Genomic DNA, 24,384 nt, shown 5'->3' with positions numbered 1-24,384 from the left:
CCCACCCCCTGTGACGTCACTGCTTCCCATGGTGATGTTACTGCTGTGACGTCATCAGTGGCCCTATTACGTCACCGGTTGCCATGGTTATGCCATCCTGTGATGTCACTGGTTGCCACAGTGATGACATCTTGTGATGTCATCGGTTGCCATTATGACATCATAGATTGGCATGATGACATCATCCCATGACCGGCACTGGTTATCATGGTGATGTCATTGGTGACACTGTGTCATCCTAAATCATTGTGGTGGTATCGCCCGATGATGTCACTGCCCACAATTGTGATGTCACTGCTATGACGTCATTTATCTCCCTGTGACGTCACTGGTTGCCATGGCAACAGCGCCCTCTGGCGTCAGTGGTTGCCATGGTGATGTCGCCCCTGTGACATCTTATGTTACCCCAGTTGCCACGATAATGTCGCACTATGACATCACTGGTTGCTATGGTGATACAACCACCGTGAGGTCAACATTGCCCTGTGATGTCATTGGTTACTCGAGTGATATCACCTGATGACGTCACTGGCTGCTATGGCGACATCGCACTATGATGTCATTGATCCCTATGGCGACATCATCCTATGATGTCATGGGTTGCCATGGTGACACCATCCCTGTGATTTCACTGGTGACCCTATGACATCACCAATGGAGTCAGTGATGTCACCTCATTGCATCACCCATTGCTACATTGACGCCACCCTATGATGTCACCGGTTGCCATGGAGACCGCCCCGTTGCTCTGACCCTTGTGGTGTCACCGGTTACCATGGTGATGCAACCACCGTGACGTCATCGGTATCCCCTATGACGCCATTCATCTAATGGGTGATATTGCCTGATGATGTCACCGGGTGCCATGAAGACCACCCCCGTTGCCGCGGCGACATCACTGTGACCCCTCCCCGGTTGCCATGGAGACGCCCCTCCCCCCTCCACCTTCTCCCCCCGCCCCTCCCCCACCCCAGAGCTTCTATTTTTATTCCCGGGGGGGCCGCGGGGGGACGGGAGGGGTGGGGGAGGGGCGGGCGGGACCCCCAGCGTGAGGGGGGAGGGGCGGGGGTTTGGGGAGGGGCGGGGGGAGGGGCGGCCCCGCGGGCGTTTTTAATTAAAAAAAAAAAGAAAAAAAAATTCCGGAAAAAATCCTAAAATTCGGAACCCTAAAGTGATGGACAGGTGTGCGCCTGCGCTGGGGGCGGGGCTGGGAATGGCGAGATCCCATTGGCTGAGAGGAGGGGGGGTGAGGGGACTGGGATAAACTGGGAGAGACTGGGGGGACTGGGATTGAACTGGGATAAATTGGGACGGACTGTGGGAGACTGGGATTGAACTGGACGGGGACATGGATTGAACTGGGGCGAACTGGGATAAACTGGAAAGGGCCGTTTTTCCGTGAAATCAGCCCAAAATGAGGCGTTTCCAGCCAAGGGGCGGTGAATCCCCTCTGGGCGATGGGAGGGGCGGCGCTGAGGGGATGGAAAGGGCAGGAAGAGCCAGAGGTGGGAGACCCCCAAAGCCCCGTCCCTCACCGCGGGAGCAGCCGGGACGCGGCGCTGGTGGAAAATGCTGGTTTTGGTGATGAAAAATGCCGGTTTTGGTAGTGGAAAATGCCGTTTTTCCGTGAAACCCGCCCAAAACTAGGCGTTTCCCGCCGAGGGGCGGCGAATCCCCTCAGGGCGGTGGGAGGGGCAGTGCTGAGGGGACGGAAAGGGCGGGAAGCGGAGGCGCGCGGGACGCCAGGGGGCGCTGCGTCAATCAGCCAATCAGCGGCGGCGCTGCGGCGGAGAGGGCGGGGCCTGCGACAGCGGGAAGATGGCGGCGGGCAGCGCCGGCACCGGGCCGGGAGCGGGGCCCGGCGGAGGCCCCGGGGCCCGCAGGGGCAGCGCGAGCCGGGACGCGGAGGCCGAGGTTTGGTGCCGGCGAGTGCGGGAGCTTGTGAGCGCGGTTCCCGCCAACCGGCTCTGCTTCGAATGCGGCCAGCGCGGCGTCACCTACGTGGACATCAGCGTGGGCAGCTTCGTGTGCACCGGCTGCTCGGGGGCGCTGTGAGCGGGGCGGGGCCGGGGGCGTGAGGGCGGGCCCGGGGGAGGAGGGGGGCGGGGCTAATTCGCACCTGAGCGTGGTGGGCGGGGCCGCACTTCGTCAAGGTGTCATTGATTGGCTGTTCCTTTTGTGGGCGGGGCTCGGCGGGAGGGGGTCGTGGCCGTGGCACGTGGCTTCACACGCTGCGCTATTCGGGCGCCTCTTTTTGGGGAGAAAAAGCTCATTTTTGGGTGTTTACGGGCGCAGGGGGGGCGCTGACCCCCCGAATCCCCCCGCAGGCGGGGACTGAACCCCCCGCACCGCGTCAAGTCCATCTCCATGACCACGTTCAGCGAGGCCGAGGTGCTGTTCCTGCAGGCGCACGGCAATGAGGTAAGGGGATGGCTGCTGGGGTGGCTCTGCCGTGTCCATCCCACCCTGTCCCCGTCCCCACGGACCCTCCCCGGCCCCCCAGGCCTGCAGGAGGGTCTGGCTTGGGACCTTCGACCCCCGGACATCGCTGCTCCCCGACTCCCGTGACCCCCAGAAGGTGAAGGAGTTCCTGCAGGAGAAATACGAGAAGAAGCGATGGTAGGAGAGGGGCTGGGGGCGTTTTTACGGGGGGCAGCACGGGGTGGGGACCCCTGAGATGATGTGTTCCCCTCTCATGGCAGGTACGTGCCACCAGAACAAGTGAAAGAACAAGTGAAAGAACAAGTGAAGCCCTACCAAAGCACCTCAGCAGAGCCCGGGCCCCCCCCAGCTCCTCCACGGGGACACAGGGATGCTGCCACAGGTGGGACCGGGCCCCTCCTTGGGGTGCTGAGGTGGGAACAGCCCCCCCTGACCCTGCGGTGCTCCCCAGCCTCGCCCAGCTGCCCGAAAAGCCAGCACCGACCTCCTGGCTGACATCGGGGGGGACCCCTTCGCCAGCCCAGCCCCTGCCCCCGCCTTTGCTGCCTTCCCCGGTGAGCTCGGGGGTCTGGGGGACTCGGGGAGGGGAGCACGGGGGTCTCCAGTGACCTGGTAACCCCTGAGTGACCCCAGCTTTGTCCCCCAGGCCCTGCCCCAGCCCGGTCTGCCTTCCCTGCTTTTGATGCCTTTGGAACCAGTCCTGGAGCACCCATGTTTGGGGGGGCTGTGCCCCCCTTCCACATCCCCCCCAACACCACAGGTACCCCAAGAGCCCCCGGGACTCTTGGAGAGGGACCAGGGAGGGGTTTGGTGCCCCCCCCCCAGGTGTTTGGGACACCTGGAATTGATGGGCAAGGGTGGGATTGGGGTCTCCCCATCCCTTGGGGTGCTGGGGAGGGAGCTTGGGGTCCCACCATCCCTCCACGGTGACACCTGTGCCCACCCCCCAGGCTACACCAACCCCTTCACGGCTCCTGTGGCCCCCAGACCCTCCACGAACCCCTTCGAGATCAACGGGCCTGGTGAGTGACCCCCTGAGCCTCCCCAATTCCCTGAGCCCATCATTCCCTGACCAGAGTGGGGTCTGGGACCCCCCTGACCCCCCAGTTCCCTGACCAGGGTGTGGTGTGGGGTCCCAATCCTCTGTCCCCTCTCTCAGGTGCTGCTTTCACCTTGCCCCCTGTTCCTGGGGGCTTCCCCAGCCCCTTCCAGGCCGATGGTAAGAGCCGGGCAGGTTAAATATTGTTAAATTTTATATATTTATAAACTGTCCACCCTCCTACTGACCCCTCCCCATTTTCCCCCCTCAGGTTTGCCTTCCTCTGGGTTCAGCGTTGCCAAAGCTTCCACCAACCCCTTCGTGGTGAGCACCGGGGGGTTGCGGGGGGGTCCGGGCCCCCTTTCCCTGCCGCTGACACCCCCTGTGCCCCCCCAGACCGTCCCGCCCCCGGTGGCACCGTTCGGGATCCGGCACCGGGCCACCAACCCCTTCCTGTGACCACAGCTGCTCCTGGGGGCCCCGCAGGGCACGGCCCCTCCGCCGGGACCAGGTTTTATTTTTGTTCCGAGAGATTTATCGCGATATCTAATATATATTCGGTAAAAACGGCTCCGATCCGTCCCGCTGCGTTGCCGCGCCGAGACCTCCCCTCACGGCTGTGCCTTCGGTAAAGATGGCGGCCAAGGGTGAAGCCTCCCCTCGCGGCTTTGCCCTTATGAAAGAGGGTGCCCCTATAGCTCCCTATCCGCCCTCAGCCAAGATGGCGGCCCAGGCCTCACCCCCTGAAGGGGCGGCCATGGCAGCCTGCCCTCAACAAAGATGGCGCCAAGGGAAATTACCCGGGACACCGGGGGTGACAGGGGGAGAACGGGCATTAACGAAGGCACCGCAGGGGGGTGGGGAGGGGAATTAACGGAGGCACCGGGGGGGTACGGACGCCCCCAGCCCCTCCTGCGGGGCTCGGGCCCGGCTCGGCTCCTCCCGCACCTGCTGGGGAAGGGCGGAATTAGCGGCGGAGCTTTGGGGACGGGGGGGGGGGGGGGGGGGGGGGGACACAAGGGGCGGCACAGCACAGCTTGGTGTGGGGGGGGCGGGGGGGGCGTCCCCTTTTGGGCACAGAAATGGCGAAAACGGACAAAAAGCTGAGCGGTGGCAGCAGGAGAGGGGCAGGACTGAACGCCCCCACCCCGGGGTTTGGTCCCAGCCGGTGATCGGTGTCACAAAGGGACAGGGATGTACCAAGTCTGATTTTGAGGGGCATATCAACACTCAGAAACAAAATTATTACTGTTATAATAATTAGAGCGACAGCCCTATAATAGTTAAATATAATAATTTTAATAATAATAATTAATTACAATAAATTTTGGTCATCCTTATTTTAGTGTTCCTCCGCCATAATTAAGTTATAATTAACTGTAATAATTAACTTATTATGTTCACAGTCCTGTATAACAACTCATTATAATACCTCATTATTATAATAGTGACAACTTATTATAATAATAACTCATTATAACAATAAAACTCATAATAATAACTCATAATTAATTATAATATGAATAATTAATTTCACACCCCCAGGGGGGCACGGGGTGTTCAGCCCCTCCCCCTTCCCTGCCTCAGTTTCCCCAGCATTAAGGCACAAGACAAAGGGGGGGGGGACGAGAAAAGGTGCAAAGATCGGGACCCCCCTGGGGGTTTGGGGGTTCCCCCGGGTCCGGGGGGGCTCCCCCAAGTTCTGGGGGGTCCCTCAGCAGCCAAAGAGCGCGCGGTGCGCGGCCAGGAGCAGCGCCATGAGGAGGCCGTAGAAGAGGGCGAAGAGCAGCCCGGGGGGGGGGCGCCGGGGGTGGGGGGGCTTCACCTGGGGGGGGTGGACCTCGCGTCAGCCCTGGGAGGGTGCGGAACGCCCCCCCCCCAAATCAACCCCACCAGGACCGCCCCCCAAATCAATCCCACCACCCCCCACCAGAACGGGACCCCCCCCCCAAATCAATCCCACCCCCCCCAGCTCGGTACCTCGGAGGGCGGCGGTGTCCGGCGGGGGCTGGGGGGGCTCTGGGGGGGAAAAGGGGGAGTCAGGGGGGGTTTGGGGGTCATTTTTGGGGTTGGGGGTAAAAATGAGGTTTGGAGGTGATGGGGGGTCAGGGGGTCAAAAAGGGGGTTTGGGGGTGTTTATTTGGGGTTAGGGGGTAAAAAGGGGGGCTTGGGGGCTGTTTTGAGGTACTTTAGGGCAGTTTTGGGGTCTCACTCACAGCCCAGGGCCACAGCCGCGCAGGGCAGTTTTGGGGCTGTTTTAGGGCAGTTTTGGGGGCAGTTTTGGGGCAGTTTTAGGTCTGTCACTCACCGCCCAGGGCCGCAGCCGTGCAGGGCAGATTTGGGGCAGTTTTGGGGTTATTTTGGGGTGTTTTAGGTCTGTCACTCACCGCCCAGGGCCGCAGCCGCGCCGCCACGCGCCCCAGCAGCTCCAGGTCCCCCCCCAGCTCCTCCGGCAGCCGCAGCTGCAGCAGTGCCTCGAGGCTCTGCGGGGTGGGGGGCACAGCAGGGACCCCCCGAGCGAGTCAGGGGGGCACAGAGCCGCAGACCCCCCCAAAATACCCGGGGAGGGGATGGGGGCGTTACCTGGCGCAGCTCAGCCATCAGCTGGTCGGGGTCCGGGGGGGCTGCGGGGACATTCGAGGGGTCAGGGGGCACTGGGGAGGGGTCACAGGGGAGTTTTTGGGGCCGGGGGCTGGGGAGGGGACACTTTGGGGACACTGTCCTACCTGGCTTGGTGGCACTGTGCGAGGAGGAAGAGGAGAATGAGGAAGGGCTGGGGCAGGCGCTGGGTTTTGGGGGTCCGGGGGCTCCATCAGGGTCCTGGGGGGGTCTCCGGGGGCGGGTCCTGAGGGGGTGAGAGCAGCCAGTGCCCGGCCCGTGTCCCCCTCTCCCAGCCCATTCCCAATCCCATCCCAGCGCCCCAAATCCCAGTCCCCATTTCCCAATCCCAGATCCCAAACCCCAGTTCCTAATCCCTGACCCCAGTTCCCAGTCCCCAATTCCCAGTTCTCAGTCCCCAGTCCCCAATTCCCATTCCCAGTCCCAAACTCCAATTCCCAATTCCCAGCCCCAGTCCAGGTACCTGTCCCAAACCCCATTCCTGTTTCCCATTTCCCAGTACCTGTCCCGGCTCCTCTCCCTCTCTCTCTCCATCCACACCTCCAGGTTCTTGGGGTGCCGCCGGCAACTGGGGACCCCCCTGCAGGGACGGGGGGGGGGGGGATGTCAGACCCCCACAGACCCCTCAGACCCACACAGACCCCTCCCAGAGCCCTCAGACCCATCTCGGAGCCCCCAGACCCATCCCGGAGCCCCCCAGACCCCTCACCTGCTGCCCTCAGGGCTGTCACCTCTCAGGGTCTGGCTCTGCTGCTCCTGGGGGGGGACAGAGTGGGGGGTCAGCATTGGGGAGGAAGCCCCAAAATTTTGGGAGGGGGATCAGAGATTTGGGGGGTGACATCACCTCGGGCGAGGGCTCCTCCTCCAGCTGCTCCGGGTCACTGTCACCGGCTGTGGGGACATGGGGGTGACAGGAGGGGTCCCCAAAAGGTGACAGAGGGTCCTGGGGGTGTTTTGGGGACCCCGGGTGGGGTTTTGGGGACCCCCTCCCCTCACCTGCCCCGCCGTGCATCTCCCTGTGCTGCCGGGATGGCTCCGAGGACTCATCTGAGCACTGAAACGTTGCCAAAGGGAGTGCAGGGTTGGGAACACCCCAAATCCCCCCGAAATTCCCCCAAAACGCCCCCAAATCCCACCTCGTTCCCCGACCAGCGCTTGCTGCCGCTGTCCACGCTGTGGAAGCCGGAGTCCAGCCCCCCTCGCTGCCGGAGGGGACATGGCTCGTCCGGGGGGCTGCGGGGAGGGGGCAAACAGCGCTCAGAGAGACCCCAAAAACCCCCAAAACAGCGGGGCGACCCTCCCCGAGCGCCCCCTTTACCATGCGGGCACGGGATGGGCAGCAGCCTCGGCTTCCAGGTACTTGAAGATGTGGACTTTGCCCTTCAGGCAGATCTGGGGGCACAGAGCGCTCAGCCGCAGCTTTTGGGGGGGGTCGGGGGGCTCCTCGGGACCCTCCTCACCTGCGCAGGGGGGGAACTGGAGCGGGTTGTTGTCCGCCAGGAGCGTCTGGAGGTGCCGGAGGCGGCGGAAGCAGCGCGGAATCGCCACCACCCGGTTGCAGGAGAAATCCAGGCGGACCAGGGGCAGCTCCGAGAGCTCTGCCAGGGGGACACGGGATGGAGGGGACCCCCAAAAGCGGCGGGACCCCCTTCTCAGGACCCTCTCCCACCCTCGGGCAGCTCCGAGAGCTCTGCCGGGGGGACACGGGATGGAGGGCAAATCGAGGGGACCCCCCCAGGACCCTCACCCACCCTCGGGCAGCGCCGCCAGCTGGTTCCGCCGCACGTTGAGGTCCCGCAGCGCCCGCAGCTGCCCCAGCCCCGGCGGCAGCGCCCGCAGCCGGTTACAGCCCACGTCCTGCGGGGCGAGACGGGGCTCAGCGGGGCCCGGCGCGGCCCCGCGGGGTCCCTCCGGCCCGGGCCAGGCTCACCAGCTGCCGCAGCGTGCGGAGGGCGCCCAGGTTCGGCGGCAGCCGGGCCAGGCGGTTGTTGCTGGCGTTGAGGACGCGGAGCGGCAGCAGGCACAGGCAGGCGGGCAGCGAGCTGAGCTGGTTGCGGCTGCGGAGGGGACACGGCGGGCTCAGGGGGCACCGCTGGAGCCTGCCGGTCACACTGGCGGGGCTGGAGCGTACCTGAGGTCCAGGTGAGCCAGGGCCTGCAGGTTGGCGATGGCCGGGGGGACGCTGCGCAGACAGTTGTGGTGCAGGCTCAGCCCTTCCAGAGACACCAGGCGGCAGGCGGCCTCCGGCACCTCCCCGAAACGGTTCCGGGACAGGTCTGGAGGGAGCCGGGGCAGCGTGTGGGACAGCGGAGGGGACCCGCAGGGACGGGGCATTCCCGGGAATAGGGAACGACAGGGACAAGGCAGCCTCAGGAAGGGACTAATGGGGATAAAGGACGCCTCGGGGTAAGGACAGGGGACGCAGATCCGCGGGGACAGCGGTGCTGATGGATCCCGAGCCGCCCGGCTGAAGCTCGGGGACGCTGAAGCCGCCGGACCGCCCGGACCGGGAGCTCCGGCTCGTCCCGTCCCGGCGCCTCCGGCAGCTCCCGCGGGCCTCGGGCTCCTGGACGCGCCGAGGGAGGCGGGGCAGCCGCAGCTTCCTCTGGGAAACACCCCGAGGGACCCGGGGCTGTGGGCAGGGGTCGGGGGTCCTGCCCTGGGGCCGCGGCCTCACCGGCCTGAGTGGTGTCGCTGAGGTCCCAGCGCCGCGCCGCCGCCGCCGGGAAGGCGCGCAGCCGCCGGCCGGCCAGGCTGAGGGTACCGGAGGCCTCTGCTTCTTCCAGGGCGCGCTCCGTGCCGGCTCCTCCGGGCAGGCGGCCCGGCAGCGGCGGCGGCTCAGCCGAGACAGTCCCCAGAGCCCCCGCCGCCATGGCGGACCCGGAGCTCCGCTCGCCGCGGCCGCCGCTGCCCGACTGAACCCCAGACGCTTCCGGACCCCGCTGCGGGGGCGGGGCCAGAGTGGCAGCCAGTCAGAGCAAGGGGCGCGCGGGGACGCGGCGAATCGGAGAGGGACAGTGGGTGGCGCTGCCTGGAGAAATGCGGAAGTTTGGTCTTTGATTGATAGGTAGGTTGAACAAATCGTCGTCAAGTGATGTGGGATGCTGCCCAACTGCAGCCAATCACAGCTAAAGCACAATCTCCACCAATCGCGGGGAGCTCGTTGCCTGGCAACGGCAACGAAAATTTTGGCATCAGCCAATCGAAATAGAGGAGGTGGGAGCAGCGCCCGAGATTGACGTGGCGCCAACCAATCGCGTTTGACGCAAAAGCGGGATAATAAAAACCCTGCGCGTGGCCGGGGCGTGGCGGCTCCACCAATCAGGAGTTACGGCAATGATTGACAAGCAGGGAAGGCTTGGAGGCCACGCCCCGGCCCTTCAGCCCCGCCCACCGCTCCTCTTAAAGGAGCCGCACCTTTTAAAAGGGGGGGGGGGTGTCCCCATTTTGAGGGTCCAATTTTGAGGTCCCATTTTGGGGTTTCCATTTTGAGGATCCTATTTTGGGGCTCCCATTTTGAGGTCCCACTTTGAGAATTCCATTTTGGAGTCCCTATTTTGAGGTCCCACCTTTGATTGCGTCCCCCGGCCTCTCAGTCCCCAGACCCCTCACACACACGCTCCATCTCTGCACCCTTTATTACCGAATGCTCGGGGGGCACTCCCGCGGCTCGGGGCGGGGGTCTCAGGGCCGGGGTCCCTCAGGGGCTCCCCCGACACGGCCTCTTGCTGAGGTTGCCCAGCACCTGCTGCTGCTGCGGGCGGTAGGGCACCACGAAGGCGTCGGGCGGCAGCAGCGCCGCCCCGTCCGTGCCCAGCCGCCCCATCAGGACGTAGCTGGAGCCTGGAAGGGATTTGGGGAGGGGGCGTCAGGGCTGGGGGGCCCGAGCAGAGCCCCGCGGGCGCCCCCCGGGCACACGCACCTTTCTTGAGCGCGGGGCAGAGGCGGCAGGGCATCTGCACCCGCAGCGAGGAGCCCTTGGCGGGCTGAGGCAGCCCCAGCGCCGCCGCCGCCTTGTACACGCCGAGCACGGACAGCACGGCCCAGCCCGGCTCCTGCGCAGGGCCCCGCGACACCGACTTCACCGTCCCGGTCAGCACTGCAGGGACGGGAACGGGGTAAGAACCCTTAAGGCTCGGGGTTGGGGGTTTGAGGGGGCCCGACCTCACTTTCCCCTCACGGTTCTGGGGAATTCTCCAGCGCCCGACCTCAGGTTCCCCTCACGGCTCTGAGGAATGCTCCAGAACTTTCTGGGTGCTCCCTGCCTCAGTTTCCCCTGTCGTTTTTGAGGGATGCTTCAGACTCCCAGCCTCAGTTTCCCTTCATGGTTTTGAGAATTCTCCAGAACCTTCTGGGCACTCCCCGCGTCAATTTCCCCTCACAGATTTGGGGAGTTCTCCAGTGCCCAGCCTCAGGTTCCCCTCACGGTTCTGAGGAATTCTCCAGAACTTTTCGAGCGCTCCCTGCCTCAGTTTCCCTCACGGTTCCAGACTCCCAGCCTGACTTTCCCCTCACAATTTTAGGGATTCCCCCCCCCCCCCCCCCCCCCAATTTCGAGCTCTCCCCGCTGTGTTTTCGGGGTGTTTCTCACCGAAGTCGCTGCTGCAGAAGTTGCTCTGCAGGGTCCCGGCGCGGCGGCAGCGCTGAGGGCAGGGGGCGGCCGTGGGGACGGGCTCGGCCTTGGGGCCGGGGGGCGCCTTGGCCTTGGGGCCCCCGCGGGGCTTTGGGGCGGGGGTCTCAGGGGTCTCGCTGGCCCCCGCGGGGTCCCGCAGGGTGTAGGAGGCCGAGAAGCCGTCGGCGGTGACGCTCAGGTCGGACACGAACTGCACCAGCAGCTCCGGGGAGCTGGACACGATGGGGCTGGGGGATTTGGGGGTTCAGGGGTCTCAGGGGGATTTGGGGGGTGCTCAGGGGGTCCCGGGTGCATTTGGGGGGATTCCGGGTGGGTTTGGGGGGGTCCCAGGTGGGTTTATGGGGTGCTCAGGGGGTCCCGGTTGCTGTCAGGGCGGATTTGGGGGGATCAGGAGGGTTTAAGAAGGATCGGGGCAGTTTAGGGGGGGAATCACACGGGGTTGAGGGGATGCTCAGGGGATCCCAGGTGGGTTTGGGGGGGATCCCAGGTGGGTTTGGGGGGTGCTCAGGGGGTCCCGGTTGCTGTCAGGGGGTATTTGGGGGGGTTTAGGAGGGATCGGGGCAGTTTGGGGCGGGCCGGGGGCGCTCGTGGGGAGGGGGCTCACCCGGGGGTCTCCTCCCCGCAGAAGCGGCCGAGGCGCCGCGCGTCGTCCCGCGCCCCCCCCTCGAACACGGCCACGTAATCGTAGCGGCAATGCGGGTCGGGCTCCACGTCGAACTTCCCGAACCGCAGCTCCACCACCTGCACATTCCCCCCGACCCGGGACCCGTGCTGAGACCCTCCCCGGACCCCCCTGGGTTCCCCCAGACCCTGCAGACCCCTCCCCAAATTCCCCCGACCCTCTCCAGTCTCTGCTCAGCCTCCCGTGACATCCCATTGTGACCCCAAAAAAGAATTTCTGACCCTCCCAAAGGATTTCTGACCCCCCAAATTCCTCCTATCCCCCCCAAACCCCCCCGTGAACACCCACAAATCCCTCCTGACCCCCCCAACCCCCAAATCTGAACCTCCCCTAATCCTCCTGACACCCCAACCTCCCCCCCAAACCCCCCAGACCTTGCCGGGGGGCGCCACGATGTGCCAGGAGCAGCTGATCCCGGGTGGATAATTCTCCTCGGGCCAGTTCGGGGTGCTCAGGCTGCCCTGGGGCTTCTCCAGCCTCCCGCCACAAAACTGATGCTCTGGGGGGGGTGGGGGTCGCGTTTTTGGGGGGCACAAACACCTTCGGACCCCCCTTCCCTCCCCACACCGCCGGCGTCTCCTCTGTCCCTGAGATCCCCCAAAATTTTGGGGGAAATGTGGGGAGGGCTCCGCCAAAACCACCCTGGGACTGTTGAGGAGATGGAATCTGGGGAGTGAGACCCCCTCCGGGGAATGTTTTTTGTAATTTTTTAAATTCTTTAATATTTTTGGGGGGGGGGCGGGGGGGTCGTACTCACCGTCAAAATAGTGCCAGGACTCCCCGAAAAATTGGGGTTTATTAAAGACCCCCGAGCGCCGCCGTCCCTGGGGGGGCCCTGCAAAAGGGTTGGGCTGGGTTGGGGGGGGCCTGGGGGGCTCCACGGCGCTTTTTGGGGTGGCTTTGGGGTTTTTTGGGGCGGTTTGGGATGTTCCATGCGGCTTTGGGGGGTCTCTGTACGGATTTGGGGTCTGGGTGGTTTTGGGGTCTCAGTGCTCCCTCTCAGCTTTTCCCTCCCTTTTGTGCCATTTTTTTGTGCCAATAAATGAAGTTTCCTTCATTTTGTGCCATTTTTTTTTGGCCAAAAAAATGAAGTTTCCTTCATTTTATGGTGACGTTTTGCTCCATTTTCCTCTCTGGCTTTTCTTCTCCAACTTCTTTCTTTTCACTCTTTTTTTCCCTCAGTTTTTAAATTTTTTTCTTTTCAGTTTTTCTCCCCTCATTTTTTCTATTACTTTTCTTCTTTTCCTTTCACACTTTCCTCTCTTTTTCTCCTCAGCTTTTCCCTCCTTTCCTCCCTTGCACTTTTCCGTCATTCCCCTGTTTTCTCCTCAAACTTTCCCCCCATTTCCTCTCTCCCCTTTTCAATTTTTTCATCACACTTTTCCTTCATTTCTCTTTTTTTTTTTTATTCTCTCACTTCACTCCCCAATTCCCCATCGGAATTGGTTTCCGATTGGTTTTCAGTTTCACACTTTTCCCTCCTTTTCCATTCACACTTTCTCCTCATTCCCACTGTTTTCTGCTCATTCCCACTGTTTTGTTTTCTCCTCATTCCCACTCTTTTTTCCTCATTCCTGCTGTTCTCATTACTGGTGTTTTTTATTAAAACAGTGTTTTAATAAAATAAAGTGTTTTAATAAATAAAGTGTCCTAGTATTCCTCATTCCAATGTTTTGTTTTCTCCTCATTCCCACTGTTCTCATTCCCGCTGTTGTTTTTTTCTCATTCCCACTGTTTTTCCTCATTCCCATTATTTTCCACTCATTCCTACTGTTGTTTTTTCCTCATTGCCCTCTTCTGTCCTCATTCCCACTTTTTTCTCCTATGAAATTTCCCAATTTCACCTGTTTTTCCCTCTTTCCCATCTCCCTCTTTCAGGGAGGCCTTTTGCCCTCTCATCCCTCAGATTTTGGGGCTCTTTGTGGCACTTTGGGGTCTCTACCAGATTTTGAGGGCATTGCTGTGAGGTTTTGGGTCTCTGCACATTTCCAGGGTGGTTTTGGGGCGTCCCCCGGGCCTGTCCCTGCTCCCCGCCGGCGGTGCTCCCCGTTTCTGCCCCGGGGGTCTCCCCCGTTACCCACCGTGGCTCGGGGGGCTGCCGGCGCTGAACCAGGCCAGGAAGCCCCGTCCGGCCGTGGCGCCGTCGCTCTCCATGGTCAGGCGCAGCCGGTTCTGGGGCGCCCGCAGCGCCCCGGGCCGGAAGGTGCCGCAGAAGCGCCCCAGGAGCGGCGCCGCGGGGCCGTGGCCCCCGAACACCGACAGGGCGTCGAAACGGCACCGCGGGTCCGGCTCCAGGTCGAACACGCGGAACGAGAGCGTGGCCACCTGGCCCTCGGGCACCTGGGGACATTGGGGACACCAGTGGGACACTGCGGGGTCACCACCTGGCCCTCGGGCACCTGGGGACATTGGGGACACCAGTGGGACACTGCGGGGTCACCACCTGGCCCTCGGGCACCTGGGGACATTGGGGACACCACCAGGACCTGGGGACACTGCAGGGTCGCCCTATCCGGGGAGCCCCGGGTGACCAGGTGGAGGTTGTCGGGTCTGGGGAGTCCCCCGGGGTGTCGGGATGACCGTGCGGGTGTCCCCGGTTCCGGGGGTTCCCCCGGGTGTCGGGGTGACCGTGCGGGTGTCACCGGGGAGCCCCCCGGGGGTCCGTACCGTGATGGTCCAGGTGCAGTTGCTGCCGGGGGGGTAGTGCCGGGGGAAGCCCTCGCTGGCGATGAACCCCGACTCGCCGCGATGGTCCCCCCCGCACGGGAACACCGGGAACACCGGCCTGGGGGGCACACGGGGGAGTCAGAACCGGGGGAACCCCGGCGGTGCGGGGCTCCCGGTGCCGGGGGGTTTCGGGGCAGCCCCGGCTCCGGTTCTGGACAAGACAGCGAGAGGCTCCCGGTGCCCGGGGGCGGTCCGGAACCACACGGGGCTCCCGGAGCGAGTTGTCCCGAACCGGGAATGTCCCGCTCCGGGCCCAGCCCCGTCCGTGGGGGTGGCGGTGCCACGTTCGGGGGGCGGTCCTGTCCCGGGGGGGTCCCGGGAGTCCCCTGCCGGTGGGGGGGGGGTCCCGGGGTGGTCTCGGGGCTGCCGTCCCGGGGGGGTCCCGTCGGTGCCGTTACCTGGTGGCGTTGGGCCGGGGGCTGGGCGGGGGGCTCGGGGGCGGCTCCTGCCCCGCGGCCCGGGGTGGGCTCAGCGCCCCCAGCGCCCCGAGCAGCAGCAGCGGCAGCGGCGGCCCCAGGCGGCTCATGGCGAACGGGGCCGGGGCGAACGGGGCCGGAACGGGACAGGAACGGGGCCGGGGGGGACCGGGGGATGCAGGGAGGGGGGACCGGGGGGAATGAACGGGAAAAGGCGTGGCCCTGCGGCGACACGCCCCAAAGGGGCGGAGCGCACGAACCCAGCTCCGCTCTGCCTGCGTGGAGGGGCGGGGTTTTCCTAAAGGCCACGCCCACAAACAGAAAGAGGCGGGACCCTAGGCGAGTGGGCGGAGACGCCGCTTGGCTCCGCCCCAAGAGGCGTGCTCAGGGCGTGGCCTAGACATGCCAAGCTGGAGTGGACGTGGCCAGCAGAGAGGAGGCACCAGACTTGGCGGGGGGCCCATAATTGAGGCGCTTCTGTTTAATTAGCGGGATCGCCATTAATTAAGGACTCCCCTCTAATAGGGGGGGCCCTCCTGACCGAGGACCCCTCCCCAGACACACACACACACGGGGGGGTGGGGCAGTGTGACAGCAGCTGGGGGCTCCCCAGGGCGGGGACACCCCCCAAATGTGGGGAGAGGGCTGTGATTGTCCATTTGGGGAGGGGGCGCGCCCCCAAAACCCCCTAAGGGATTTGACCCCGCGCCTTCAGGTCGGGAGCTGAGCGCTGGCGGCGGACCCGTGGCGGGGGCGGGGACCCCCCATCCAGAGACCCCCTGCGGGGCCGCCCCGAGTGAGGAGGGGGCTGCAGTGAGGGGAGGGGGCTGTTGTCAGCTTGGGGGGCGTCCCCCTCGCCCCCTGCCCAGGCCAGGCGGTGCTGGGGGTTGCTCTTGAAGGGGAAGCGCAGCTTGGGGTCCTGCTGGAAGCGCGGGGGGCGCCGGGGGGGCTGCAGGAGGGGCTGCGGACCCCCGCCCGCCATCAGCCGCGCCTGCTCCTGGCGCAGCCAGCGCAGCCGCCCCCGCCGGAACGCCGGGTCCTGCTCCATCAAACGGCACAGCCGTGCCGCCGCCGCCCCCGGGGGCGAGGGCGGGTCCGCGCGGGGCCGGGGGCGGCACGGGGAGGGGTCCCGGGGAGCGTCCTGGGGGGGTGGATCGGCATCGTCAGCGTCGTCCTAAGAGGGGATTGAGAGGGGGGATTAGAGGGGTCTGGGGGGGGCACAGGGGGGTTAGAGGGGTCTGGGGGGCTGTGGGGCTGGGAGAGGGGGAACTGTGGGGTGTCAGGGGATGGGGTACTCGGGGTGTCAGGGGGCTCCATGCGTCTCTCAGGGTCTCCTTGGGTCCCTCTGGGTCTCTGTGGGGTTCCCCGTGTCCCTCAGGGTCCCTCCCCATGTCTGTCTGTCCGTGCTCACCAGGGGGATGGGGACGATGCACTCCATCTGCCCCACGCGTGTCCCTCAGTCTGTCCCTCCCCGTGTCCCTCAGTGTCCGTCAGTCTGTCAGTGCTCACCAGGGGGATGGGGATGACGCGTTCCATCTGCCCCACGCGGTCGCGCAGGGCTCGGATCTGCTCGTCCTTGGCGCTATTCTGGCGCCGCACCTCGCTCAGGATCCCGGCCAGCCTGTCCAGGTGCAGCCGCAGCCCCTCCACCTCACTCACCTGGCACACCAGGTGTGCATTTTATCAAAAATCCTTTCTTTTATCAAAAACCCTTCCCTCGTCTGCCTGAGCTCACTCCGGATCCCCCCAGCCTGTCCAGGTGCAGCTGCAGCTCCTCTTCCTCCCGCCACACTCACCTGCTCACCGCCTTCATCCTCCTCCTCCTCCCGCCACACTCACCTGCTCACTGCCTTCATCCTCCTCCTCCTCCCACCACACTCACCTGCTCACCGCCTTCATCCTCCTCCTCCTCCCGCCACACTCACCTGCTCACCGCCTTCATCCTTCTCCTCCTCCTCGCGCAGCCGCAGTGCCGGCTCCAGGCTGGGCTCGGTGCTGATCCTCAGGGCTGGCGATGATGATGATGACGATGATGATGATGATGTCCCCGGTCCCCGGCGGCGCTGCGGGATCTGGTAGACGCGCAGCGGCTCCCGGCGCCCGGCCCGGCGCGGCCCCGAGGGCACCATGGAGGGCACTGAGGGCACCGGGAGCGGCCGGCAGCCCGGCCCGGGGCACGGAGGGGGCCCGGGGCACACGGGGGCCTCGGGGGGCTGCGGGGAGATGGGACAGAGATGGGGGAGAGGCTCCAAGGAGGCGGGGGAGCCCGGGGGGACACCCAGGAGACCCCGAGACACGTTCATGACAGTCACGAGACACTGAGGGGACCCAGGAGACACCCAGGAACCACCAGGATTCCCAAACGCCCCCCGTGCCCCCCTCACCTGTGTCTGCTCCGACCCCTCCTTGTCCCCCTGGGGTTGGTTCTGCAGCTCCTGCAGCCTGGGCAGGTGGGGACACGCAGGGTGAGCCCCTCCAGGGCTGATCCCGGGGGTCCCCAGGCCCCGTGCCCACCTGTGCGGGGGTCTGGGGACCCGTGCCCACCTATGCAGGCGCATGTCGATGCCCTGCTGCTCCAGCAGCTCCCTCTGGGCCAGGTTCCAGTCCAGGGGGGGCCCTGGGGACGCCCCCTGCTCACGCTGCCGCCGCGCCTGCTCGGGGTGCGTGAAGCGGAACACGTGGTTCTGCCCCAAAATCAGCCTGTTCCCTGGGATGGAGGTGGTTAGAGGGGATTTCAGAGGAGATTTGGGCAGGTTCTGCCCCAAAATGAGGGTTGGGAGGGGGTTAGGGGGGTCACAGAGGGGGTTTGGGGCAGATCTGGGCAGGGTCCCAGGGAGTTTTGGGTGGATTTAGGTGGAAAACAGGGCTTTGAGGGCGTCATAACAAACTCCAGAGAAAATCTGGGGGCGACACAAGATTTATCAGTGGTCAAAGAGAATTGGGGGGGAAAAATTGGGATTTTTGGGGGGTTTCAAGTGAGAGCCACGTGGATCTTGGGCACAGGGGGATTTTGGGGACACACACAGGGATTTGGGGGGCTTTGGGGGTCCCTACCCGACTTGAGCACCACCGGCTCCGTCACCTGCTTCCCGTTGACGTAGGTCTCAGCCCCCTCACACGGCTCCAGCGTCACCACAGCTTCAGGGGGGGACAACAAGGCGAGGGGGGGTCACCTCCATGCTGAGGGAACCCCAAATCCCAACCAAACCACCCCAAAATCCCCCCAGGAGCCTCGCGGTACCTGGGGGGGCGGCGCTGACCTGCTCCAATTGCAGCATTTTGGGGAGAAATGGGGTAAAAAAGGAGTTAATCTGTGCCAGGAGGGGGCTGGGCAAGGGAGGGTACCCCAAAATCTGGCAGGGCACCCCCAGAATTCGGCAGGGATCCCCCAAAATCCATCAGGGACCCCCCAACACCCCGTACCTTCCCCCGAGGAGGGGTCGGGGCAGCTGCGGAAGAGGCAGTGCTGGTCCTGGATGGACGGTCCCGAGAGCTTGATGTCCACGTCCACCCGTCCCACCCTGCCCGGGGGGGAAAACACAAATTGGGGGGGTCCCAAGGGGGGTCCTGAGGGGGTTTGGGGGTCCCACAGCCCCCCACCCACCTGGTGACGCCGTCCTTGATGTGGTACAGGAGGCACTCGGACATCAGGGGGTCCTCGTTGAGGTTCACCAGGTGCGGGGTCTGTTTGGGGGGTTTGGGGATAAAAAGGGGGGTCAGGGGTTGGGGGGAACCCTCAGGGTGAGGCAACCCTCCCCCCCTCCCAGTTTAAAAAAGTTAAAAATTTGCCTTTTTGGGGGAAAACACCCCGACAGTGCCGCCGTCCTCGCGCAGAGCCACCCCCATCTCGGCCAACAGCGCTTCCCTGGGGGGGGCACAGGAATTCGGGGGGGAAAAGGAAATTTGGGGGGCTCAGGAATATTTTGTGGGGGCTCAGGAATATTTTGGGGGGGTTCAGGAACATTTTGGGGGTCCAGGGCCCCCCCTCACCGCTCCAGCCTCAGCGCCTCCGTCCGTCTCAGCTTCTCCTCCCACGTCTCGTTCAGCTCGGCGATGATTTTTTCCGTTTCCTGGGTTGAAAAACAATCTTGGGAGGGGTCCCTGTGGATTGGGGACCCCCTCAGGCTCCCCAGGGAGCAGGGGAGGGGTTTAGGGGGTTTTTGGGGTTTTTTTGGGGGTTTTTTACCTGCAGCCGCTCCATGGCCTCGGTGGGGCCCAGGGGGGGCTCCAGCCCCGGGTCCCCATTGAGGGTGGGGGGCGCCGTGCTGGGGGGGGCGCTGGAGGTGAGGGAGGGGTCGGTGAGGCCTGGGGGGAGATGGGGGGGCTCTGCGTGAGGGGGGGGGGCACCTGCTGCACCCCCAAATCTCATCTCCCCCCAAATTCTCTCTGCAACTGACACCCCAAATCTGCCCCCCCTACAAAATCCCCTAAATCTGACCCCCAGACCCCACAAACCCCTTCAACCCCGTCCTCAAACCCCAAATCCCACCAAATCCCCCCTCAGAGCCCCCAAACGCCCCAGATCCCCCCAAACCCCCTCACCCTGGGCGCTGAGCAGCTCAAACTCCCCAAATCCCCCCTAAATCCCCTCAAAGCCCCCAAATCCCCCCAAACCCCCCAGCCCCTCACCCTGGGCACTGAGCAGCTCCCGCAGCCTCTCAGGAGCCCTAAAAACCCCCAAGTTTCACCCAAACCCCTCACCCTGCGCGCTGAGCAGCTCCCGGAGCCGCGTCACCTCCCGGCGCAGCTCGCGGATCAGCCGCGCGTTCGGGTCCTCGTTGATCACTGCGTGGCACCGGATCTGCTTCGTGCGGTCCGCGTACCTGGGGGCACAAAACGGGGAAAAACGGGGAAAAAAGGGGAAAATGGGGGATGGGATCAGAACCAGGACCCCTCAAAACCTCCCCCCCCGTGGCACCGGATCTGCTTCGTGCGGTCCGCGTACCTGGGGGCACAAAACGGGGAAAAACGGGGAAAAGGGGGAAAAAGGGGGGTGGGATCAGTGCCGGGACCCCCCCCAAACCCCCCTGAGCCCCCTCCTCACCGCAGCGTGCTCAGCGTCTCCTCATAGCTGCAGTCGGCCGGGCTCAGCGCTGCGATCATGGCTGTGCGTGAGTTCCCTCCTGTTTATATGCATTTATATTTATATAAACATTTATATATTTATACATAAGTACATATAAATTTATATCTACATAAATCTATATAAACAGGAGAGAACTAAATATATAAATATATACGTATAATATATAAAAACAATATATAAAAATTGTTATATAATAAATTATTTAAAATAATAGATATATTTAAATAATGTATATAAAATAATATATATTTATACTATAATAGACATAAGAATTATTTTATATATAACAAAATATATAAAATAAAAATGTAGATTAATATATAAATACATATAAATACGAGAGAACTAAACACATAAATATATATAATAATACATAAAAACTATATTGTATGTAATAAATTTATTATTTAAAAAAATAATATATATTTAAACATATATAAAACAATATAATATATATTTACATATAATATATAGAAGTTATTTAATGTATAGTAAAATTATATATGGAAGTAGTATACATAAGTAAATATATATTTTAAAAAACCACATATATTTCTACATATATATATATATATATATATATATATATATAAAAATATCCTGAGCCCCCCAAAATATTTTGGGTATTCAGTAGTTGTTTAGATAAAAGGACTCTGTAATCACCTGCAAATTGTGGTGTACATTTGGCAGCTATGCCACAATAAATACAAACAAACACACATTTTCTAACTTTAAGCTGTCAAAGAGTTTTTGTCCCTCACAGCTGGATATTGGTACTACATCAATATCCATATTTTGGTACTAGATAAATATCCGCATTTTCAGTAAATCAAACCCACCCAAGTTCTCCTTCAGCAGCCACGTCAGCACCGAGTCCCGGTACGGGATGAACTCCGGCTTCTTCTTCTTGCTGGTCTGCCCGGGAGGATGAGGAGGGTGGTGAGGAAGGTCGTGAGGGGTCCCCAAAAACAAAGGGGACCCCTCCGGGGATGGGGGACCCCAGACTCACCGCCTCGGCCAGGGCAGAGATGACCTTGCCCAGCGTGGTCAGGGACTTGTTGATGTTGGCGCCTTCCTGGGGAGGAGGAGGAGGGGAGGAAGGCTCAGGAGGGCTCTGGGGGGTAGGGGGGAGTGGCCCCCTCTTTTTTGGGGGTCCCAGCCCACCTTGAGGCGGATGCCCTTGGCCCCCGAGGCGTCGGCGCGTTCGCTGCCCGCCAGGTCCACCAGGGAGATGCGGCTGACCTGAGGGGATTTGGGGGAAATTTGGGGGTGTTTGCGGAATTCTGGGGGTGATTTGAGGGAGCGGAGAGAATTGCGGAGTGCTGGATGAAGATAACGGCGAATTTTGGGGGGATTCAGGAGATTTCGGGGGGATTTCAGGGTGATTTTTGGGGGATTTCAGGAGGGATTTCAAGGGACTTTCAGGGGATAATTTCAGGGTGATTTCAGGGCGATTTCAGCGGGATTTCAGGGTGACCCAGAACTGGTGTGGGATGGATTTGGAGGTCACTCCAGGCCCCCCCGACCTTCTCAGTGGCCAGCTCGCTGAGCGGGTCCTGGCGGCGCTGGCTGAACACGATGCTGAACACGGCGTGCGAGCGGCTGCTGGTCTCGTTCATGTTGGTGGCCGCCACCGTCCTGCAGGGGACCGGGACGGGACCCTCGGTGCCTGGGGGCGGTTCTGGGGGGTCCAGGCCGCCCCCACACCCCGCCCTGCCCACACCTGGCCTTGTTGCCGCTGTCCATGAGGTCAGCGATGTCGGCGAAGGAGGCCACGGCCAGGCGGGACAGGTCCTGCACGTAGGGCCCGAGCAGGGGGTGCTCCCGCACCCGCAGCCCCCCGCGGCTCTTGGGGTTCAGCAGGTCCCGCACGCGCTCGCAGTAGATCTCCAGGTAGCTCACCTGGGGGGGAGACAGGCTCAGGAGGGACCCCAAAACTCAGGGGGGGGGTCGGGGGTGAATGATCCAAACTGGGGGGCAAATCGATGGGGATTTTGGGGGGATTTCAGGGGTGATTTCAGGGGGGAATCCCCAAAATGGTGACAGGGGAAACTCCCAAAGTGCTCAGCTGAGCCCCCAAAATGTTGGGGTGGCTGAGCCCCCAAAATGTTGGGGTGGGTGGCAGATGAACCCCCAAACTGTTGTGGGGGACATCTGGTGACTCTGTAGGACTCAGTGTCTGAACTTTGGCGTCTGAGCACCCAAATTGCCCAAGCGGGGGTGTCTGCAATCCAGGGGTCACGCTCTGACCCCCCAAACCCCCCTGACCCCCCCCAGAGCCCATGAGACCCTCCCCAAACTCACCTCCACAGAGAAGGACAGCTCCGGCGACCCCTCCCGAGCCATGCGGGCGAACAGATCCTCGCAGAGCTGCGGGAGAGGAGGAACCTTGAGCCGGGATCCGGGGGGGCTCCAGCCCTTCCCGAGCCCCCGGGAGCCCCCCCAGCCCCCGGACCTGCGGGATGATGCCGCGCTGCCCCGGCTCCTGCCGCCCCATCATGGTGTAGGACTTGCCGGCGCCCGTCTGGCCGTAGGCGAGGATGCAGACGTTGTAGCCCTCGAAGGCGTGGGCCAGCATCTCCTCGCCGATGTCCTGGTACACGCGGCGCTGCGAGGCGAAGTTGGGGTCCTCCTCCTGCGGGGGGGGCACTCAGGGACCAGCCCCTCTTTTTTGGGGTCCAAGCCCCTCTTTCTGGGGGTCCCAACCCCTCTTTTTTGGGGTCCGAGCCCCCCAGAGGCCCCGAGCACTCACCGAGGTGTGGGACCAGTAGGAGTAGTCGAAGGTGAAGTGTTTGGTGCCGTCCTTGGGGAGCTTGGGGTTGGTGATGCCTGTGGGGTGGGGGGGTGACACCGGGGTTGGGGTGACCCCCCCACATCAGCCTCACCCCCCCCCCAGCACCCTCACCCCCCCCCAAACCCTCCCCGTTGCTATTTTTAGCCCAGGGCAGCTGCACTCCGGGCCCGGGGCCAGCACGGGACAAGGACGGGGACAAGCGGGGGGTCCCATATCGTGATTCCCCCCACCCCTCACCCCTGGGGGTCCCTCCCCTGTCCGGACCCCCCCCAGGGACGCCCCCCACTCACAGGTGGTGTTCCCCCGCATCTGGATGACACACTTGGCCTGGCGGCTGCTCTCCCTGGCGCTGAAGGGCCGGACCCGCACCGCCACCTTCACCGAGGCGCCCGCCATGCCCGCGACAGCCTCAGCCTGTCGCGACAGAGCGGCGTCACCGCCCCCTCCCCTCCCGTCACCGCCACCCCTCGGCCAGGTGTGTGTGCCAGGTGTGTGTGCGACCCCCGGGAAGGGCAGGGCAGGGCAGGGCAGGGCAGGGCAGGGGGGCTCCGTGTCCCTCCCCCGGTGCCGCCCAAGGAGAGCCCCAAAAATAAACCCGGGGGCGGTTCACGAAAAATAAAAACCAATAAATAATAATAAAAAAATAAAAATAAAACTTAATAAAAATACAAATACAATAAATATGAATATATAAAAATAAATACAAATATAGGGAAATATATAAATATAAGAATATAAATTATATACACATATAAATATATATACATATGTATAAATATAAAACAAAATAAAAATAATAAAATTAAAAATATAATATGAAAAATAAAATAAAAATAAAACATGTAAATATATAAGTACAACTATAAATATGAAAAATATAAGTATATAAATATACATATACACTTATGCTTATATATAAATACAAATTATATATAAATATATAAAATCAAATAAGAATAATAAAAATTAAAAAAAAAAAAAGAAAATAAAACCGGGGGAGGGGGTGAGCAAAGAGCCCCCAGTCCCCGGTCCCAACCCTCCTCAGCGCACCCCAAAATTCAGGGGGAGCCCCGGCAGGGTCAGAGGTCAGGGATGGGGGCACAGGGAGGGATTTGGGGCAGGGGGGTGCGATCCCTCCCTGGGTTCCCCCCGTCAAATCCCAGGTGACTCCAGGTCAGCATAAACAGCACATGACACCCCCGAGCGTCACTGAGACCCCGGGACGCCCCAAACCCCCTTCCCACACCCCCAGGACCCCCAAACCCGCCCCTACTCCCCTGTGAACCCCCCCGAATTTGCTCCCCGACCCCCGACACCCCCCAACCTCTCGCCGTTCCCGCTCACCGGCCCCGCGGTGCCGCATCCCCTCGGCCCGGGGGTGTCCGGGGGGTCCGAGGGCGGCCCGGGGGTGTCCCGGGGAGCTCCCGGGGGGTTCCGAAGTTTTCCCGGTGGTTCCCGGCGGTTCCCAGCGGTTCCCGGCCGTTCCCGGGGAGTTCCGAGGGGGTCCCGGGGAGTCCTGGCGGTTCCCGGGGGGTTCCCGGGGGTGTTCCGGGGGTTCCTTGGGGGTTCTTGGGGGGTTCCGGGGGGTTTCTCGGGGGTTCCGGGAATGTTCCGGAGGTCTCCCGGTCGTTCCCGGGGCTCCGCGGCGGCTCCGGGGCTGCGGCCGCGCCCGGGCCCGGCGGGGCGGGGCTGGGCCGGGGCCTGGGGCGTGGCGCGAGGGGCGGGGGCCGATGCCCCGCCCTTTCTTAAAAGGGCAACGCTGTACAGATGGGGCCCACATCTGGAGCAGCTTTTCCCGCGTTTTTACCTCAGGATTTCCTCCTCATGTTTCTCTCTCCTTTTTCCCTCAGGGTTGTGTTTTCCGCATTTTTTAACTCACACTTTTGTCTTCTTGTGAAATGATTTCCTCCGTTTTCTTTTCGTTTTTTTCTTTCTCTTTTCTTTGT

General features: G+C 62.2%; 4 protein-coding genes across 4 annotated transcripts; 1 reads left to right on the top strand and 3 right to left on the bottom strand.

Moving 5' to 3' along the window:
* The first annotated feature begins 1,818 nt into the window (after positions 1-1,818).
* On the top strand, positions 1,819-4,305 carry AGFG2 (ArfGAP with FG repeats 2). Its single transcript, XM_058822912.1, has 9 exons — positions 1,819-2,051; positions 2,328-2,421; positions 2,504-2,619; positions 2,703-2,824; positions 3,089-3,202; positions 3,393-3,464; positions 3,602-3,661; positions 3,753-3,805; positions 3,878-4,305. The coding sequence occupies exons 1-9, from the start codon at positions 1,819-1,821 to the stop codon at positions 3,938-3,940; spliced, it is 927 nt and encodes a 308-aa protein (XP_058678895.1). The 3' UTR covers positions 3,941-4,305.
* A 463-nt stretch (positions 4,306-4,768) lies between these two features.
* On the bottom strand, positions 4,769-8,973 carry LRCH4 (leucine rich repeats and calponin homology domain containing 4). Its single transcript, XM_058822970.1, has 16 exons — positions 8,778-8,973; positions 8,232-8,376; positions 8,031-8,157; positions 7,852-7,957; positions 7,565-7,698; positions 7,419-7,492; positions 7,237-7,333; positions 7,097-7,154; positions 6,945-6,991; positions 6,810-6,856; positions 6,603-6,680; positions 6,208-6,326; positions 6,065-6,105; positions 5,869-5,964; positions 5,462-5,500; positions 4,769-5,306 (listed from the first exon to the last, which is right to left on the bottom strand). Exons 1-16 carry the CDS (start codon positions 8,971-8,973, stop codon positions 5,196-5,198), a joined length of 1,515 nt encoding a protein of 504 aa, XP_058678953.1. The 3' UTR covers positions 4,769-5,195.
* A 756-nt stretch (positions 8,974-9,729) lies between these two features.
* On the bottom strand, positions 9,730-14,739 carry PCOLCE (procollagen C-endopeptidase enhancer). The gene is made up of 8 exons (XM_058822982.1): positions 14,541-14,739; positions 14,083-14,200; positions 13,497-13,755; positions 11,790-11,914; positions 11,338-11,474; positions 10,692-10,960; positions 10,023-10,199; positions 9,730-9,943 (listed from the first exon to the last, which is right to left on the bottom strand). Exons 1-8 carry the CDS (start codon positions 14,666-14,668, stop codon positions 9,801-9,803), a joined length of 1,356 nt encoding a protein of 451 aa, XP_058678965.1. The 5' UTR covers positions 14,669-14,739; the 3' UTR covers positions 9,730-9,800.
* Positions 14,740-15,013: 274 nt separating this feature from the next.
* Positions 15,014-24,007, bottom strand: KIF1C (kinesin family member 1C). Its single transcript, XM_058822964.1, has 23 exons — positions 23,783-24,007; positions 22,729-22,852; positions 22,397-22,473; positions 22,100-22,279; positions 21,949-22,014; positions 21,368-21,546; positions 21,171-21,282; positions 20,809-20,886; positions 20,654-20,719; positions 20,484-20,559; positions 19,603-19,681; positions 19,260-19,381; positions 18,745-18,863; positions 18,549-18,628; positions 18,348-18,423; positions 18,163-18,242; positions 17,982-18,079; positions 17,613-17,696; positions 17,103-17,265; positions 16,943-17,000; positions 16,484-16,771; positions 16,068-16,217; positions 15,014-15,732 (listed from the first exon to the last, which is right to left on the bottom strand). Exons 2-23 carry the CDS (start codon positions 22,832-22,834, stop codon positions 15,247-15,249), a joined length of 2,823 nt encoding a protein of 940 aa, XP_058678947.1. The 5' UTR covers positions 22,835-22,852; positions 23,783-24,007; the 3' UTR covers positions 15,014-15,246.
* Between the last annotated feature and the right edge of the window lie 377 nt (positions 24,008-24,384).

This window comes from Ammospiza caudacuta, chromosome 36 (assembly GCF_027887145.1).
Source record: "Ammospiza caudacuta isolate bAmmCau1 chromosome 36, bAmmCau1.pri, whole genome shotgun sequence".
In the NCBI taxonomy this organism is placed as follows: Eukaryota; Metazoa; Chordata; class Aves; order Passeriformes; family Passerellidae; genus Ammospiza; species Ammospiza caudacuta.
This window is presented reverse-complemented; position numbering and strand designations above follow the sequence as displayed.

Bases quoted from the DNA above. Each gene is read 5' to 3' on its own strand.
- AGFG2 (XM_058822912.1), top strand. From the start codon at position 1,819: ATGGCGGCGGGCAGCGCCGGCACCGGGCCGGGAGCGGGGCCCGGCGGA. The intron at 3,662-3,752 runs GTAAGAGCCGGG...TTCCCCCCTCAG, and splicing joins CAGCCCCTTCCAGGCCGATG to GTTTGCCTTCCTCTGGGTTC. The intron at 3,806-3,877 runs GTGAGCACCGGG...GTGCCCCCCCAG, and splicing joins CTTCCACCAACCCCTTCGTG to ACCGTCCCGCCCCCGGTGGC.
- LRCH4 (XM_058822970.1), bottom strand. From the start codon at position 8,973: ATGGCGGCGGGGGCTCTGGGGACTGTCTCGGCTGAGCCGCCGCCGCTG. The intron at 6,857-6,944 runs GTGATGTCACCC...GTCCCCCCCCAG, and splicing joins AGGAGGAGCCCTCGCCCGAG to GAGCAGCAGAGCCAGACCCT. The intron at 5,307-5,461 runs GTACCGAGCTGG...CACCCCCCCCAG, and splicing joins GGACACCGCCGCCCTCCGAG to GTGAAGCCCCCCCACCCCCG.
- PCOLCE (XM_058822982.1), bottom strand. From the start codon at position 14,668: ATGAGCCGCCTGGGGCCGCCGCTGCCGCTGCTGCTGCTCGGGGCGCTG. The intron at 13,756-14,082 runs GTACGGACCCCC...CAATGTCCCCAG, and splicing joins ACTGCACCTGGACCATCACG to GTGCCCGAGGGCCAGGTGGC. The intron at 11,915-13,496 runs GTGGGTAACGGG...CACCCCCCCCAG, and splicing joins CGGCAGCCCCCCGAGCCACG to AGCATCAGTTTTGTGGCGGG.
- KIF1C (XM_058822964.1), bottom strand. From the start codon at position 22,834: ATGGCGGGCGCCTCGGTGAAGGTGGCGGTGCGGGTCCGGCCCTTCAGC. The intron at 22,280-22,396 runs GTGAGTGCTCGG...CCCCCCCCGCAG, and splicing joins CCTACTGGTCCCACACCTCG to GAGGAGGACCCCAACTTCGC. The intron at 17,001-17,102 runs GTGGGCACGGGT...CCACCTGCCCAG, and splicing joins ATCGACATGCGCCTGCATAG to GCTGCAGGAGCTGCAGAACC.